The 17,681-nt window shown below is 41.3% G+C and overlaps 1 protein-coding gene across 1 annotated transcript; it reads left to right on the top strand.

Moving 5' to 3' along the window:
• Positions 1-336: 336 nt before the first annotated feature.
• Positions 337-9,633, top strand: gnl1 (guanine nucleotide binding protein-like 1). Its single transcript, XM_044034943.1, has 12 exons — positions 337-564; positions 1,892-2,039; positions 2,381-2,517; positions 2,651-2,802; positions 4,859-4,930; positions 5,448-5,640; positions 5,814-5,912; positions 6,018-6,200; positions 6,460-6,638; positions 6,785-6,971; positions 7,630-7,770; positions 7,867-9,633. The coding sequence occupies exons 1-12, from the start codon at positions 492-494 to the stop codon at positions 8,130-8,132; spliced, it is 1,830 nt and encodes a 609-aa protein (XP_043890878.1). The 5' UTR covers positions 337-491; the 3' UTR covers positions 8,133-9,633.
• Positions 9,634-17,681: the final 8,048 nt, after the last annotated feature.

The raw sequence follows: 17,681 nt of genomic DNA, 5'->3' as shown, positions 1-17,681 counted from the left end.
AATATATTACACTCAGAAAAATACACGGAGGAGAGGAAAACATGCTGCGTATGTAATACATAGCTATGTGATTCAGTTTATTGTTGGAAGTGTGTCTCTGCAGGAATGTGCAAATGTGTGTGAGGTGTTTACAAAAGTGGACAGTACCAAAAGAGGAGGGGGTTTACCGATTTACAAAGACACATCTTCACGGTTGCTCTGAGTAATGATACTCGGATTGATACTGTTTACTCGCAGAGAAGCTATCTGAACAGAACAATCTTATAAAAAGTCAAAATGACCAAAGATCGCGTGGTTTGTGATCACTTGTACTTAGTTTCGCCCACCGCGCGCTGCAGTCTGCAGTGGACATGGCGTCACTGAAAAGTGTAGGAGTCGAGAAACTTCACCCATGTAAATAACGACTGAAGCAAAACTGCGTGTCAAGCTGTAGGTAGGAATATATAGTTTGTAGATTTTTAAATACTATATTAACCAGCTCGTTTTTTAGTATGCCCCGGAAAAAGCCATTCAGCAACAAACAGAAGAAGAAACAGCTGCAAGTCAAACGGGAGAGAAAGAGGGGTAACTACATTTGCCTTTAGCGTTACCGTGCTAGCGTTGGCAGTTAGCTAGCGGTTCATGCTCCACAGCTAACTTCCACAGCGTACTTCATCAGCAAGCTGTTTGCTTGTCAGTGAGTCTGTTGTTTAAAATTTGGATTTATTTGGCTGAAAACACAAGAAACTGTAAAGTAAACCTTCATGTTCTATATTAGCTAGCTCTACTTACAACTTGCTCTCGAATCTGACCTGCGTATAACATTATGAAAAAGCTGACTTGCTTGTGCCAGAGGGTCAACAACGCAGCTTCTGACGGTTTTAATAGTTAACAATAGTAGACACAACACCAAGCAATATGACAATGTGTTCATTAGTCAATATTTCCAGGTGATGTACATGTGCATGTGTTTGGGAGACCGTAGAAGTGCTTTGTAGTATCTTGAGCTTCTTCAGCTAATTTCTCCTAATCCGTTATATAAAGTACTGTGAATCACCCCTGTGTCTGATTGCTGCCATACACATTAACCTGCCTTGCCTTAACTACCATCAAGTGTAGTAAAATAATCATAAAAGTACTGAGTACTTCTTCCAATATTAGACCTAATACTTTTAAGATACTACAATGAATTCACTAACATTAATTGACACTCATATTTCAGAGTCCATGCATATAGTATGCAAGATTATTATCTATTCTAGTCTGTCCAAACAAGCAGGGCTAATTAAAACAATTCTTGCATATCTTTTTAACATACATGTATTGGGAGATGTATTTATTTGAGATCATTTGAAACAAATCCAAATAATTATGAATACCAAAGAATGTACAATAGTAGGGTAGAGTAATTCATATTATGCAAGGTCAAGTGCATTGTGGTTAAACAGTCCAGGGCAACAGTATAGAGTTACAAACGTCAGAATAATTGGAAACAAGTACCTCTAATTTTCTACATGGAAAGCATGAGTCTTATTATATCAGTGAATGTTGGTCACCTTCAACTGCTGATTATTCGCATTATCCATTGATTGTTTAGTCTATGAACTAGTAAAATAGTCCAAACTGACATCTTCAAGTCTTGAATGGTAAACATTTTCAGTATGCAATCATGTAAAGCATGATGAAAAGCATAAAACAATTTCATTTTAAGAGCTGTAATCAACAAAATGTTGCATTTTTGCCTAAAAGAAAACTACAACTAAAACAGTTTTTCTTAATAGTTAATGATTATTATCATCTATTACTTCACTAATCATTGCTGTTAGAACTTGTAAACATCCATTTTTAAAAAGAAAAGAAAGTGCATTGATGTATGCTGTGTTTTGACATGATTTTTTGCCCCCAATCAAAGGTGACACAGGTTCTGGACCTAGCAGTCGCAATGCCAGTGTGGAGCGAGGAGGAGATCGTCAGTCAGATACTTCAGACAGTGAGACCACTGATATTAGGAGAATAAACCAGCAGCCTTTTAGTAGAGATGGGCGACATGACCCCAACAGGTGAGTGGTCCGTGTCATTATGAACACAAATTCTGCTGAGATAAATATAGATCACTTTGTGACTTATTGTCATCATAAAAAGAGTAACCTCATGTGTCAGCAGGATGCTTACAACTTTACTTGATAGCCAAGTATTGTCAGGGCATACAATAAATAAGAGTCTTGATTTTAAAACCTGCAACAGTAACTTCCTTTATTATAAAAGACCCACTGTATATCTTAATTGTTTTTGCCATAAGAAACCCTTACTTTAAATGATCTTCTCTAAAATTTAAAGGTTCTCATATAAGTGAAATTAAATTTTGACATTTATTTTAAATGATCATCATTCCTCTTCTCAGGTTCCGACTGCACTTTGAGAAAGAGAGTAAAGAGGATGTGGAGAAGAGAAAGAAGTTGGCCAGGGAGAAGACGTTGCAGCCAGTCTCAGACAAAGAACTTGAAATCAACATCAATGACATCTATCCCTCAGAGAAAGGTACAGCTGCTAAACAAATAAATAAATAAATTTATAAAATGACAGTCACAAATTAAGACAAATGGATGCTCAGATTAGGTCAATAGTTTTGGTCTGTACTTTGACACACTGAAATTTGATTATCCACTGCCAGGTCTTGGTTTCCCTCGGCGGCCATCTTGGAATTATGATATGACACGAGAGAGCCTGCTGAGGAAAGAAGAGAAGTCATTCAGAGAGTATCTTGATGATCTGCACTCCAGAAACCCACCAGGCTCCCTCAGCCACTTTGAGCACAATCTTGAGGTATGTAACTTAGCAGACATACTAGCAGAGTTAGTTGGTACTCACACAACATATTTGTTATATAAGAGCAATGTTTTTTGAGGCAGAAAAACGATCTTAAATTAGTGGAGAAGAATTCCTAATTTGCTTGACCATTCCCCGAATTTAAATACTATTGAGAACCTGATAACTGATATCTGTATAAAACACTGTGTGAGTTGTCCTGCCGTGCCTCTCACGCCTCCCCTGACACCTTACCATGCGCCCCCCCCTGCCCCACTATTTGAGGAGTACTGCATTAAACCAACAACACAATTGCTCTGCAGACTAATTTAGCCACTTGCATCTAAAATATGTAAATGGTGGTCACATACAATGAACTAAAAGCATCATTACATCATTACATGGACTTTGTTGATGCAGTTTTTTCTTGTGTTTTCCACTGGGAACAATCATCATCATATCTTACCGACATGCTGTGTTATTGCTTAGCCTGTGAAAATGGTTATATTGTGTTTCAAAGCCAAAAAGCCTGCAGATCATTTATTTCAAAGTGTGTGGGCTGAGCTCAGGCAGTACATCACAGCGGGGCTGTAGCACTTGGTGATGTAATCAGTGACTCTCATTAATCTAGAGATGATGGATATTTAAGTAGTACAGAGGGTGAAAAAGTATATGAATGTGGCAAAGATTCAATGCTACATCACTACCTTACAGAAAAGCTTCCACATAATCATCACAATAAGAGAGTCTTTACACCTGTTAAAGGGATAGTTCAGGTTTTTGGTAGTGTGGTTGTATGACATACTGACACATAGTTGGTTCTCGCTGCGCCATGTGCACCCCTGCTGAAGCAAGCCTGAGATTCATTCATTCATTCATTCATTCATTCATTGTCTACCTCTTTATCCACCACATGAGGATCACAAGGGCTTTTGGAACCAATCTCAGCTGACATAGTGCAAAAGGCAGGGTACACCCTGGACAGATGGCCAGTTCATTGCAGGGCAAACATAGAGACAAACAACCATTCACTTTCACATTTTCACCTATGGGCAGTTTAGAGTATCCAATTAACCTCTGTAGAGTACCAGGGAAAAATCCACACACACATTGGGAGGACATGCAAACTCCCAGGTCTTTTTGCTGCAAGTCAACAGTGCTAGCCGCTATTCTAACCATGAAAAAATGATTGGAAACGGGGAGAAGAAATTCTGGAATGCTTTTTCTTACTGTAACAGGTGTACGATGTGCTGTGTTTGTGGCACATGTGACAAATAAAAGTATTAATGAGCTGTTCAGCAGAGCTGAGAGCCTTTGCTGCAGCAGCAGTTACAGCTGAAGTGAGGCGTAGAGAGAGGGAGTGAGAGAGAGGAGTCAGTGGGTTGGTGTCACACTTTTTAAAAACTGCTGATGGTTGTGGCATATGGCATGTGGCACATTATCTCAAGGCTATGTACATAGTGAAGTATTATACAGTATATTGAAGAGAGAAGAGAAAACCCAACAGTTCACTCATTGAACATGAAAGGAAAAATGGGGGACAGAGGAGACGTGAGGCAAAGAAAGTGGGGAGAGAAAAGGAAAGAAGGAGGTGAGGTAGAAACAGCAAAGAGAGACCAGGAGCAGATCTGTAACCGTTGTATTAAGTTTTAGATTTAGTCAGGACAATTCTGAATCGTTTGGGATATGTTTGTCTATACTACTACAACAGTAGTATAGATTGTTGAGGGAAAAATTCCCAAAAAAAGTGAGCCCACGCTGCTCCTTTATGTCGTCAAACTAGGTTTGTCTCTGTTTTGATTGGAGGAGATTTTCACTGACATATCCTGTTCCTCCTCCTCTCTTATCTACCAGTAATAATATTATTCAAATGTTATTTATGGAAAAGAAATAACATTTGGCATACTTTGTAGGTTGATGGCGTTGTAATTCATTTTTATTAACACCTGTGAAGCAGTGTGATCTACAGTTAAGAGGCCCAGTGCTGTTAAACTAGTGTGTGTGTGTGTGTTTATACTGTATCTTGGAATACCTCGTCCAATTAAATGATTTGACTATGCTTCCCTCTCTGTAGACATGGAGGCAGTTATGGAGAGTGTTGGAGATGTCCGATGTCATTCTGCTCATTGTGGACATCAGGCACCCGGTAGGTCATCTTTCAATTAAAGGATGTCTTCAGATTGGATCTGGCCACTAGATGGAGACATAGTCATGATCCATCTTTATACCCAACACAGTGTTTTTATTCATCTGTTTGTATATTTAGTTGTAATGTGTTTTTCAAGCTGTCTGTTTGAAATAACTGTGACCTTATGTCAATACTGAAATAATCAAAGTAAGTGGAAGTAGATATGAAGATGAAGACTATTGGGATCAATCAAAAAATAATTTTAAGTGAGTGAAATTGTTGTATTTAATTTACCTTTCTGTCCAATGTATGTAATTAAGAGTTTAGCTGAAAGTTAAACTGAATTCCAAATATCATATTGTAAGACTTCTGTGAAGTGATTTCACTTCCTCTTTTTAGAGGTTCTAGGTTAATGGCAAAGTTAAAAATGGCACAGCTCGCCTCGAGCCTATAAATGAAATGATATATTGGCTTATTTGTTGAACATGATGTGATTGCTATTTTAATAATGTGTGTCCTCGCGTAAACCCCCCAGGTGCTGCAGTTCCCTCCAGACCTGTACCACTACATCTCAGGAGAGCTGCAGAAGCAGGTGGTTTTGGTGTTAAACAAAGCCGACCTGTGTCCTCCCCCACTCGTGATTGCCTGGAAACACTACATGACATCTCAGTTTCCCCACCTGCAAATAGTCTCCTTCACCTCCCACCGTGGGCAGCCGTACAGCACAGGTGAGGAGAGGCAGACTGCAGGGAGTCAAAATTGGCATCGGGGGAATGCCGGGGGACAGGGGAAATCGAAAAAACACACCAGCCAGCCAATCAATGACATTACCCTGGTATAATATCAGAATAACCTGTTAAAAATACCCATGTCTGTCTGTCTGTCTCTGTCTGACTTACAGTGCTCCAGAAGAAGAGGATGAGGAGGAAGGCTGACTGGAGTAATGCTGGAGGTCCTTTAGACATTCTAAAGGCCTGTCGGGAGATCACAGCAGGGAGAGGTGGAAATCTACTCTTTATCTACCGCACACATAGTAAAACCTGTGTAGTCACACATGCATCAGTTTGTCTGCAATATTCACTCCACTTGCTCATTTTATTCACAGTCGACCTGTCCAGCTGGGAGCAGAAGATTCTGAGAGATGCTGATGCTGAGAGACATGATGGGGAGGAAGCAGATGAGGGAGCAGAATCTGTGCTGGTGGAGCATCAAAGTGACAGCTCCATGGAGATGAGCAGTCCATCAGAGGAGCTCTACAAAGATGGCATTCTCACTTTGGGCTGTATAGGTACAACCATGTGTCACAGAGACATTCGGCCTTACAGCCATATTGACGCATTGAGGACTCACTCTTGCTCAAGCATCAAAAATACCATGATATACTGTGTAACCATTGAATTTTTTAAAAAATACATGGATATAAATTTTTGGTCATACCACCCAGTACTATGTTTTGCCATTGAATTATTGCCAAGTTCTACTTCAGGCTAACATAAGCAAAGTGAACATAACTTGTTGATACTGAAGATCATCCTTTTTTTTTCCAGGTTTTCCCAATGTTGGCAAGTCATCCGTCATTAACAGCCTGGTGGGGAGGAAGGTGGTGAGTGTGTCTCGAACCCCAGGTCACACCAAATACTTCCAGACCTACTACCTCACCCCAACAGTCAAACTCTGCGACTGTCCTGGACTGGTGTTTCCTTCGAGAGTCAACAAGCAGTTGCAGGTACAAACTTACTTCCATGTATCAGGATCACCAAGACACAAATCATGAGAGTTGTTTCTTGTAATGGATTCTAAACTTTTAGTATGTTACTACCTTTTTCAAATAAACATTTGTTTTTACCTCTGCCTTTTGATTTTGTTGAATAGATTCTGGCAGGTATCTACCCAGTGTCTCAGCTGCAGGAGCCCTACAGCTCCGTAGGTTATCTGTGTGAGAGGACTCCCTTCCTCTCTGCGCTTAAGCTCCAACATCCCAGCCTGCTGGAGAAAGAACCCCACCTAAGAAACGAGGGCTCAAACACAATGAGCTGGACTGCCTGGGATGTGTGTGAGGGTAAGATGATTCACAGTAACATCAATCTGTGATTGATATTCACAATATCCAAAAAAACATGTATTTGAGATGCTAAATTATGTGTAACTGAGTTCTCAGAGCTACAGGGTATGGAGTCGTTGTAGGTTTTCATTTTTATTTACTCTTTCACCAAATCAAATTATTCTGTTGTTTGTAAAGCCCAAATTGACTTCAGTTTCACAGTTTTCCTCTGTGACATGTACAATCTGTTCATGTAGGGACTTTCGCTGTCATTGGACCCTCGTTGTTGCTAAGGAACACATCTTTAGTTTTATGAAGCACATTTTGCACGTAGCACACTGAGTTTGCCATTTACTCAAGTTACTTTCACATCACCTGTGTGTGAAGCCACGCTCCCGTCAGAGAGCGGGGGAAAAGAGTCACTGCATAAGGACAGCTTCAGTGTGCTGCTGCTTTTATGAGATCATGAGTTAATGAATAAATAAACAGGAAAATGTTACCCTTTCAATTGTTAATAGATTTTAAAGAGTTTTTGGTGTAAAATTAAGGTCACTCCCACAGAGGAACCAGTCGTGATGGTCTTTTTTTTGTTACACAGGTATTGCTTTTTAATCTGTAATCAACTTAGAATAGTACGTTTCATCATTTAGACCTGTTGCTTTAATCTCTTCTTTAGCTTGGGCAGAGAGGCGAGGATATAAGACGGCAAAAGCAGCTCGCAATGATGTTTATCGTGCAGCGAATAGTCTCCTGCGGTTGGCAATCGATGGCAGATTGTGCCTTTGCCTCAGACCACTTGGCTACAGTTGCCTGAGAGGTAAAATATGCTCTTCTATGATTCATAGTTTCAGGTTCAGTTAAAACAGCAGGTGGGTGGAATGGATTTGTTGTGAAAACTATTTGTGGTCCACAGAGCATTGGGAAAATCACCCAGACCTGTCAGAGATCATGGCACTACAAGGAAGGGTGACCGAGGAGGAAGGTGCTGGAGACCGGTGTGACGAGGAAGACGGGGAGTCCAGCACCGAGCCAGAGGAGGAGAGAGACAGGGATGCTGATGATGATGAGGATGGAGATGATGAGGATGAAGGGTTTGGGCGTCCAATGAGGAATAATGAAAAGCCATCTGGCTTCACTGTCAACATGTACAATGTCCTTCGGGAAAATGACTGTGAGTGATAAAAGTCAAGCAGGAAGAGTTAATTGCTCTTCTCATTCCTTTCTTTCCCGAAACGTACATTCCTTCTTATTTTTTCTCGCAAATCCACTCCTCATATCACTCCCTTCTCCATACATTAACAATACCTGTTCTAACCTGTCTCCCTCTCCCTATAGTATACAGAGCAAACTCATGTATTCATGGTTGTGCCTCTGCTCTGCTTGTTCATCTACGACGCTTGTTCGTTAATGTTGCTTCTAGCAAAGGGTTTGGTTTGGTTTGGTTTGATTTCAACTTATTATTTTGCATGAAGTTTTCAAAGATAAGTGAGCAGGGTCATTTCCCTCAGGCTGGAATAATCAACCGACTGGATTTCAATCTCTTTATTGATAAGTGACCTCACAGCTGAGATGCCAAAGTTCAGGAATGGATGGGGGATACAATGCACTGTCAATATGATGTCATTCACTGGAGCATGGTGGTCAGAGCAGCTTGAGATTGAAGACCACCACTCTCCATCTTCATTATCCAGTAAAGTCTGTCTCAACTTTGATGTTGAAGGGAGGAGCCGTTTTTCAGTATCACAACTTAATTAGAGTTTGATTGATTCATTTTTAATGAACTTGGTTTTGATTTAGATTGTTCTGTATCTGAAAGTAATATTTAGTTTGGTGTACTTCTACACAGTCAGCAGAAGGTTTCAGGAAATCATTGGATGGCAGAGAGAAAAGAGAGGGCATTGTGTTGCTGGGCGATGTTGTTTCAGGAATTTAACTTGTAGTGTTTTAACTACTACAAAACTTTACCTTCAACACTTACACAGATTTACAGTATTTAGTGCAGGATTTGGCTACAGTTATTCTACAAGTTAAATAAGTAATGGAAGAACAGTGGAACTGTCGGATACAGTCAGATGCAAGTGGCATTGTTCTGATATCTTTTTACGCCACTTGCATCCGACTGTTTCCAGTCTTTGTGCTAAGCTAAGCTACATAGCTGCCAGCTGTGACTTCATGAACACCATACACACATGAGGCATCAATCTCCTCATTTAACTCTCATTAAAGAAGTTATTGTATGTATTAACCCAACTGTCCAATTGTTCCTTTACCACACAGAAACAGAGACTGGCCTCTAAAGCTTCCCTCACCGCTACAACAATCCTGAGTGCTGTATTATTATTGTGTGCTGCTGTTGTACCTCATTCATGAGTTTAGACAGTGGGGAATCTCTATAGCACAGTGCTGTGTTACTATGTAATACATCACACTGCAGCCACATGCTGTCATTTCTATCATCGGTACAATGTAAAGCAGTTATTCAACGCTAACATAATGTTAGAATCACAGAAGACTGGCTGTGTCTTTTTCTGAAATCTAGAAACTGACAGTGTTTGCAGAATGTCATGTAATGGCTTGAGGTGTGTTGAGGCCATTTGCTGCGTTCCTCATTTCATGCCTTCTATGCCGACTGATAAACTGGACTGCTTTCTGCAATTAAAAAAAAGAAGAATTCTCTAAATCACCGTGGTCTTTTTTCAGTTCCTTTTGTATTGTGTCTAATCCGATCTTTAATACCTTTTAATTTTAATGTGAAAGAATTTAAAACAAAACATCTCTGTCTGAAATCATTTCAAATGCACAAAATAGTGAACCTTTTGTCATGTTTGAACAAAGCTGTACAACCATTACAGTTGGTATACCGCCTGAATGACAGTTTACACTGTCACCAGCCACTTTATTAGGTACACCTCTTAAACTCCTTATTGATGCAATTACCATCGATGGTAGCAACCTTATGCATTTAGGTATGTAGACATAGTCAAGATGAGTTAAAATCAACAATTATTGGTTTCATAAGTGGCTTTGTACATGGCATGGTTGTTCAGAGCCACTTAAACAATCATGATGGTCCGGGGCCTGGTGATGCTGCTGTGCAAGGTTGATATCGAGGTTGGAGGCTAATGACCACACTGATTTATGATAGATGATAGAGTAACTCAAGTAATGGCATATATGATATGCAGGAGACCAACGCTCAGCTGAAAGCACAGCATGTCAAACCTTAAAGCAGCAGAAGAACTCACTGGACACTTTCTTTGGTGCCTTGTGTACCTAATAAAGTGGCTATTGGGTGTATGTTAGTGACATTGTAAAGGTTTGCATATTGGGATGCACTAGTAAAGTGTAATTTAATTTTCAAGTGTATTTCTAAGACTGAAAAGGTTCTACAAGGTCATAAAATCCAGATGAAAGAAGATATTTGAAGAATGCCGCATATCATTCCAAGAAATACCTGGAATGTGTTGTGTGTGATTTCTGTGCTCACTCGGGAGGCCTCTCTCTCTCCATGTGGAGCAACGATGAGAATCAACAGTCTCGCAAAGATGAAGGACATGTCGTGGTATTTGTTTATCAAAGCATTTCCCTTTCTCACTTTTATCCCACCGTGTCGTACATGAGTATACGTTCAATAAAGCAGCATATGCTTTGGAGGAAGAGAATCGCTCCAACAATAAAATATCACTCGGTGTCGTCCACTGAACCACTGCGTTTATTAGCTGTGAAGCATATGGACTGAATTATCACCTCTTCCAATTTCTACTAAAACGATTTCCATAGTCATCTCCTAAAAATGTGAAACGTTTCCCTGAGATTTATGTCCAATTTAAGTGCGTTATATCAGTGTTATTGTGGGATGACTGCACTGACAGTGTTTGTCAAATTGTTGACTCTCTCGACTCCCATCCATCTCTCTTGTCATAGTAAATCTGGCTGCTGTTACAGTATTATCTCATTATTTTTTGTCTGTGAACCATTGGGCACCATTCATGTGTAAGCCCAAACTGTGATGATAATCACTGCTGTGGAGTGCCATAATCATTATTTACTGGATGGAAGTGGGTGGAAATCCCCCTCATTTTGCGTAATTTGGATTAGGTGCCAACTTGTATGGTACTCAGAGATGCTATTTGCTGACTAGATAAACTCAGAGGAGGGAAGAGGAATCATCGGGAACTCTTTCCAAATCACAGTTGCTTTATTTCCCCAGCTTGAGTTCTTACTATGTTATGTTGTGGCCCTCAAACATGTTTGGCAATAATTACAGCCAGACAAAGACCCCAGATTTACTGGAGCGTGACACCATAAATTTCAAAACTGTTAATTACTTTCTGCTGTGTTTTGCCCATGTGGTTTGAGTTGGATTTTCTTTTTTCTTTGTGCAAATCTTTCTCATGACGCAAGCAGGTTGTTGTGGGGACTCTTGCCCTCTTTGCCCTTTTCTTGTTTGCCCTGTTTCTGCTCCCTGTGTGACCCCAGCTAACATGTGGGTGAGGCCAGGCGCTAATGACTTGGTTTCATATGAGAACCAGAGCTGGAGCGTGAACAGAGCCGAGAAATTCATTAGTCTGGGTTTTATTTGCTCCCCTGTGCACCACACACACACACACACACACACAGGTGAGACAGAGAGTGAGCGTGAAGTTGTAAAAGAGTTAGGGAGAACGTCAAGTGTTTTTGGCTCCTTTTAACAAACATAAATTAGACTCAAATTTCCCAATGCGTCCCATTAAAGTGACTAACATTTCTACTGCGTACGTCATCTGGCAGGTAAGCATCTGTGGTCACTCGAGGGCTATCATAGCATTACTGTATGTTTCCTGCACTTTATAGTCAGGTGCATTCAGCTGATTGTGCACAGATTTGTGTTGTTAAATGTGTGTATGTGCCACATGTGCTGCCATGTGCTGCAGCTTTATCACTTTTTATAATAGGCGTTGCATTAACAATTATGTGGGTGCACTGCATGTGTTACAAACAGCTTTCCTTATCTGTGCATGTCAGCAAGTGTTGCTCTCTCAATATTAAGTGTCTCTGGCATTTTTCCACCATCGTTTCCCTTTGTTGTCCAAGTACCGTAGAAGAGGGTGAAGCCCGTCCAGAAAAATCCATGTTCTTCTGCTGCTGCTACATGTAAGCTTTAAGACACATACTTTCCACTCATATACAGAGACCACACACGCGCACACGCACATATACTGATTTACAGCTTGGTTCTCCAGCAGTGCTGTGAGGGACAGTGAGACCCAGGTCCTCAGGCACAGATGTCCTCCACTAGTTGGTTTCCACTGCCATAAACTAGAGATTCGCAAAGTCTAGCACATGTCATGAAGATTTGACACAAAAGACAGTGTGTTTGTATTTGTCTTTTCATAAACACTGGACCAGCAGTCCTCATGGAGACCAAAGCCTGGTCCTAATGAGGCAGACCCTTATTTCTGAGGAGCTGGTTCCATTAAGGGCTAAATGTGGGTGGGTGGGTGGTTGTGTGAGAGAGAGAGAGAGAGAGATTGTGAGGCATTTTATCACTTTGAGTTACAGTGATCTATTAATCCCCTTCAGGTTGATCATGTGACCTTATACTGGAGATTATGAACCAATGAAACAACATATTACTGCATAACTACTGTAATAAGTGTTGAGCATTTAAATGCATTAAAGGACCAGTATGTAGAATTCAGGGCCATCTAGGGGTGAAGTTTCTTGTTTCAACCAAATTAATAACAGTCTATCGGACACCAGGTGACATTAAACATTAAATGTCCTCCCTAAAGTCAGTGTTTGTTCATTCTGGGCTACAGTACAAACATGGAAGTACAAATTGTTGGGCTCTGTGGACTCAAAGGCTAAACGACACTAGACTGCAGTTTCAAAGTTTAATACACATTAACCGGCGTTTACATTAGGCTACATAGAGACGAATGTAGACATAGCACAGCACTAATTATTGCTTTGTATTGCTGTTTCAATACAACAGCACACTGTAATAATACTTGTGTTGGTCTCAGTGGTTTTCTATAAACGCCAGAGAATACAGCTGAACTCATCGTGCTCTCCAGGCCCTCCTGGAACGAGCGAGAGTCCCTTTATAACATTACAGAGCTCATTCTGAGGTAACAAAAACACAATAGACATAGATGAAAACATAATTGTAAGTACTGTCTTTAATAACTGTTACTCTCCTTCTTATAATAGAATTTATAGATTCATACTTTTAGATTCATACAGTGTTTCTTCCACTGTAAACCTGTCAAGGCAAAGACCTTTAAAAACAAACATTTAGGCACAAAGACAATTTAACAGTGCAGTAGAGATGTGGAGAAACTCCACCAGGTGATCATAACACACCCATATTTTTACAACGACTCTGTAAACCCAGCACTCTCTCGTTAGGCGATCAGCACTCGGTAAACTCTCCCAGCAGTAAGTCAGCGTGGGGTAAGCTCCGAAACAATATTTGCCACAGTGGGCATTCAACGCCATGTGTACAGAGCAGCTTTCCCATATTCCTCCTGCAGAGGTTCACAATATGGCAGCTGGGTTTGTTTGTGCTTGAGCGAGGAGAGAGTTGTGCGCTCTGTTTGACAGACTCTCTGTGAAACAAAGGACTGCCAAGTCAAACTCAGTGTGGGTCAGTGTTTCTGTGGTTTATACTCATGACTTTATGTAGTGCATGTGTTGTGTGTGTGTGATATCATATGTGCATGATTTTTGTTTGATGTTGCCTGTGTGTGTGTGTGTGCGTGTGTGTGCGTGTGTGTGCGTGCCTGGATGAATGAGACCTCGTCGGACGCCGGCTTGTGTGTTTGTGTCTGACCCTGTTTGTGAATTGGAGCCCATGTGTCAATAAGTATTTTTAGCACTAACCTCTCACTGCATTGCAATGGCACTCATTTGCACCCCTCAGAGTCCTCCCCCACACACCCTCCTGCTCACCCTCCTCACCCACTCTGTCCTCAGCACCTACAAATCTGCCACAGATTCACTCTCACTGGAAGGAGCCAGCAACAGCCTCTCTGAGAGTTTTAAAGAATGGAAGGGAAAGTTTGAAACCACTGAGTGCAGATCAGACTTGAGTTACCATAGTGTTACCATAGCGATAACCTCCTTTGACATCACAGTCACGATTACTCCAGCAAATTAGCTCTTTTTTTTATTTTCTTTTGAGCTTTGGCCAATTTGAATATAATAAAAATAATTACAGGATTGCGATAATTACATGTCTTCCCACACTCAGACATCCTGGGAACATGGCTGTCTGAGGCCGCGTTCACCCCAGTTAAACTACTCTTTAAGCCAAGGTCCAGGGGGTGTGGAGAGGCTACACATGTAATTGGTGAGGACAGAAGGGTGGAGGGCCAAACAAAGAAGATTAGAGCACATCCGACGACGGCGGTTATGGCGAATAATTCCCAAAGGGAGTGCTAATGTTAGCAGAGCAGAGAGATGGGAGAAGAAAGGAAGGCTATTCATTCCGAGGCTGGCTCAGACAGGTGAGGAGAGGAGGGAGGGAGGGAGGGGAGAAAAGGGGAAGTAAAGTCCTGGAGCGGCTGGAGTGACAGTTTGAACAGGGGGCGACAGTTGTAGAGGAGCCTCCCAAATGCCATAGCAGAGGCTGCAGCACTCCACACGGTTAGATGTGTGTGTGTAGATTGTGTACAGATGAATAGCAGGGGATTTCTGATGGGGAACCTGACACTCAAAAAGAGTCTTAACCCCCCCACCCCCTCCTCCTTCAGCCATGAGTACGAGGACACACAAGTGTGCAGCTACAGCTGAGAGTTTGTGTGTGCACAGGGTCATCTGGAACACTCACCCCACCGACACTGGACAATCCCACCTCACCCCCCCTCTCTCTCCGTCTCTCTCCCACACACACACACACACACATTTCCCTGACAACACCGAGCTCATCCTGCTCCACGCACACATTCAGCCGCACGGTCACATGAAAGGACAGTGGAGGTAGGAAAGGATTTATTCAGCCGATACTTGAATGTCTTTGAGAGACGTATGTGAGAAAGTCTGGTGTTTGATAAATGTGCAATTATCTCACAGGAGATAATTAAAACCACAAAGTGTAAAAGGACAGATGATAATTAATGACTGACATTAATGATAAAAGTCTCGGTCGTCACTTTAGAGCATGTCTGTGATGGGGTTTTTTTCTTCTAGTTTTGGATTAAAGTATCTAACTAATGGATGCATTCCCAATATTCATGGTCCCCAAGATGATGAATCATTATGACTCATGTTCCCTTGACTTTCCTCTAGCGCCACAAGTAGGTCACACGTTCTTCTTATCCTTGGAAACATGTCAACATCTAAGCGATTAATTAGGCCCAGACTACATATCCTGATAACTCCTGATTTTCTACTGCTGTTCCTAGACTATTCTCACGCTTCTTGAAGGTAAAAGTTGGGATTTTAGATGACGTTTTCTATGGTGCCATGAATGGGGCATCATTTTTAATGATTGTTTACTTTTACATTTCATGTCTTAGTTTTATCTAGTGTTTATCTGGCACTGCTCTTGTTGTGTTGGATGAGATGAAATATCTTGGCCACCATATTAAGACAGACAGATTGTTGTTGTGTTGTTTTACATTCGTCTTATTCACAGAGTTCTGTGCCGTGCTGCCAATTTCTGTGGTTTTTATAGAAAAGGAAACACGCTGAGACTATGGTGGCATAAGACGGCTCCTTCAGTTGCCAACATGGAGTAGTGCCATTCAAATGTTTGTGAATGTTGTAATAAGACATTTCATGTATATGGTTTTACTGTATGTACAGGATGACGGCCTCAGAAAATCATATTATTCATATTAGTCTGTTCACAGTTAAAGGTGGCCGACGTTTCCCAACTGATATGTAATGTAAATGTATTCTTTATTCATCCTTTCAAATGATTTTAATCTCCTTTTATGCCGTGCCATGGACGTGCCTTTGTGTCTTGAACAAAAGCCATAATAATAATAATAATAATAGTAATAATAATAATGATGATGATGACAATGTCAGTCAGTGTGCTAAGATCTGTTAACATTTTATTTAAATGTATATACACATTTTTGGAAGGCAACCCATACCCAAGCGGAAAGAGAGCTTGGCAGTCAGTGTGCTAAGATCTGTTAATATTTTATTTAAATTTCTATACACATTTTTGGAAGGCAACCCATACCCAAGCGGAAAGAGAGCTTGGCTCGTGACGGAAGGGTTGCTGAGTCGAGTCCCCGCCAGGTCAAGGGCTGGGGTAACCTTGAGCAAGATACCCAATCCCTGATGTTGATGATTGGTAATTGGACACTCTAATGGCACTTTTCTACTTCACAGTCCCGGGCACAGCTCGACTTGGCACGTTTTCTTTGCTTTTCCATTAGTGATAGAACCTGGTCCTAATGCCAAGCGAGCTCAACAGAACATAATAAATACAAAAATAGAAAGACAACGGGAAACGTACAGAGATCAGAGTGAAAAGTGAGAGGGGCTGACACAACAGTTTTCTTCTGTGAACACCTAAAAAGAGAGCTCCAAGGCTGCGATACCCACCATGACCCACTCACCCGGCCACCCACCCGACCAGGAAACTCCCCCTGGAGCAGATGCTGACCCTCTGACCCCTCTGACACCTCCACCGCTCTCAGATCCTCACCAGGGGCCAATCAAATACAACCTGCCCCGAGCCTGTGACACTGATAGTGACAGAGCACAGACACAGCAAACACACATGTGGAGTTGTACATTTACACACATGTGCACACTCACACGTTCATACATGTATGTTTGAACCAAACATAGACTTGAAGTGACACATGCCTGCAAAGCAAGAGAGTATCTCTGTGGAGCACTGTGGGGTTTTTCCATGGTCCATTTATTGGATTTCGATATTCCCAGTGAAAAAGACACTGGTAGAATGCTCGGTATGTGGTTTTACGCTGGTTCCCAACATACTGCAAGCTTCGCATTCTGCAAATGATCTGTGTTGTCTGAATCCTGCAGCCTTGCACAGCTGTCAGAGTCCGACAGGGGCTGGACAGGCTGTGTGTGTGTGCGTGAGTGAGTGAGTGTGTGTGTGTTGTCCCTAAAAAATGCCTTTGATTTCCAATTCAGATGTTTGTGTTTTTGACCACAGTGTTGTCAGAAAGGTGATAAATTCACGCTGTATTCTCAGAGTGACAGGCAATTGATCATCTGTCATCCCTCCTGAATAGACGCATTGAACAATAATGGTCATTTTCTGCTGAATGCAATAACCATTTTGAAAACTTTTTTCTTTCAACTTTAAACACATTTTTAAGCCCCTCTCTTTGTCATGACAAGTGATGTGTCAGGAAAGTCATTCTTCTTCTTCCCTCTTCTATGTTCGTCCTTAAATATCATACCAAGTGCTTTCCTGTCCTTGATGACTCATAAGTGATACAGCTTTCTCTTTCTCTCCATTTATGTTTTTCTCTCTCTCTCTCTCTCTCTCTGTCACGCGCACAAAATTCCTCACAGGATCAGACCTGCTTTTTATGCTTCACTGCTTTTCACTCAAAGCGAGAATGGGTGGAAAGGGAGGAGGAGGAGGAGGAGGTGCTTAGTGACAACAAACCAAAACTCTGAAGGAACTGAGGATATTCAGAGGAAAATGGAAAAAATACTCTTTGAAAAACAGTAACAGTGAAGTGAAAGTGAGACACAAAGAAAAGATAAGAGAGGGTATGGGGGAAGAAAGGAAATTATGCT

The sequence above is a fragment of the Solea senegalensis genome, linkage group LG9 (assembly GCF_019176455.1).
Source record: "Solea senegalensis isolate Sse05_10M linkage group LG9, IFAPA_SoseM_1, whole genome shotgun sequence".
Lineage (NCBI taxonomy): Eukaryota > Metazoa > Chordata > Actinopteri > Pleuronectiformes > Soleidae > Solea > Solea senegalensis.
The sequence above is the reverse complement of the archived record's forward strand: the minus strand, read 5'-3'. Positions and strand labels throughout refer to the sequence as shown.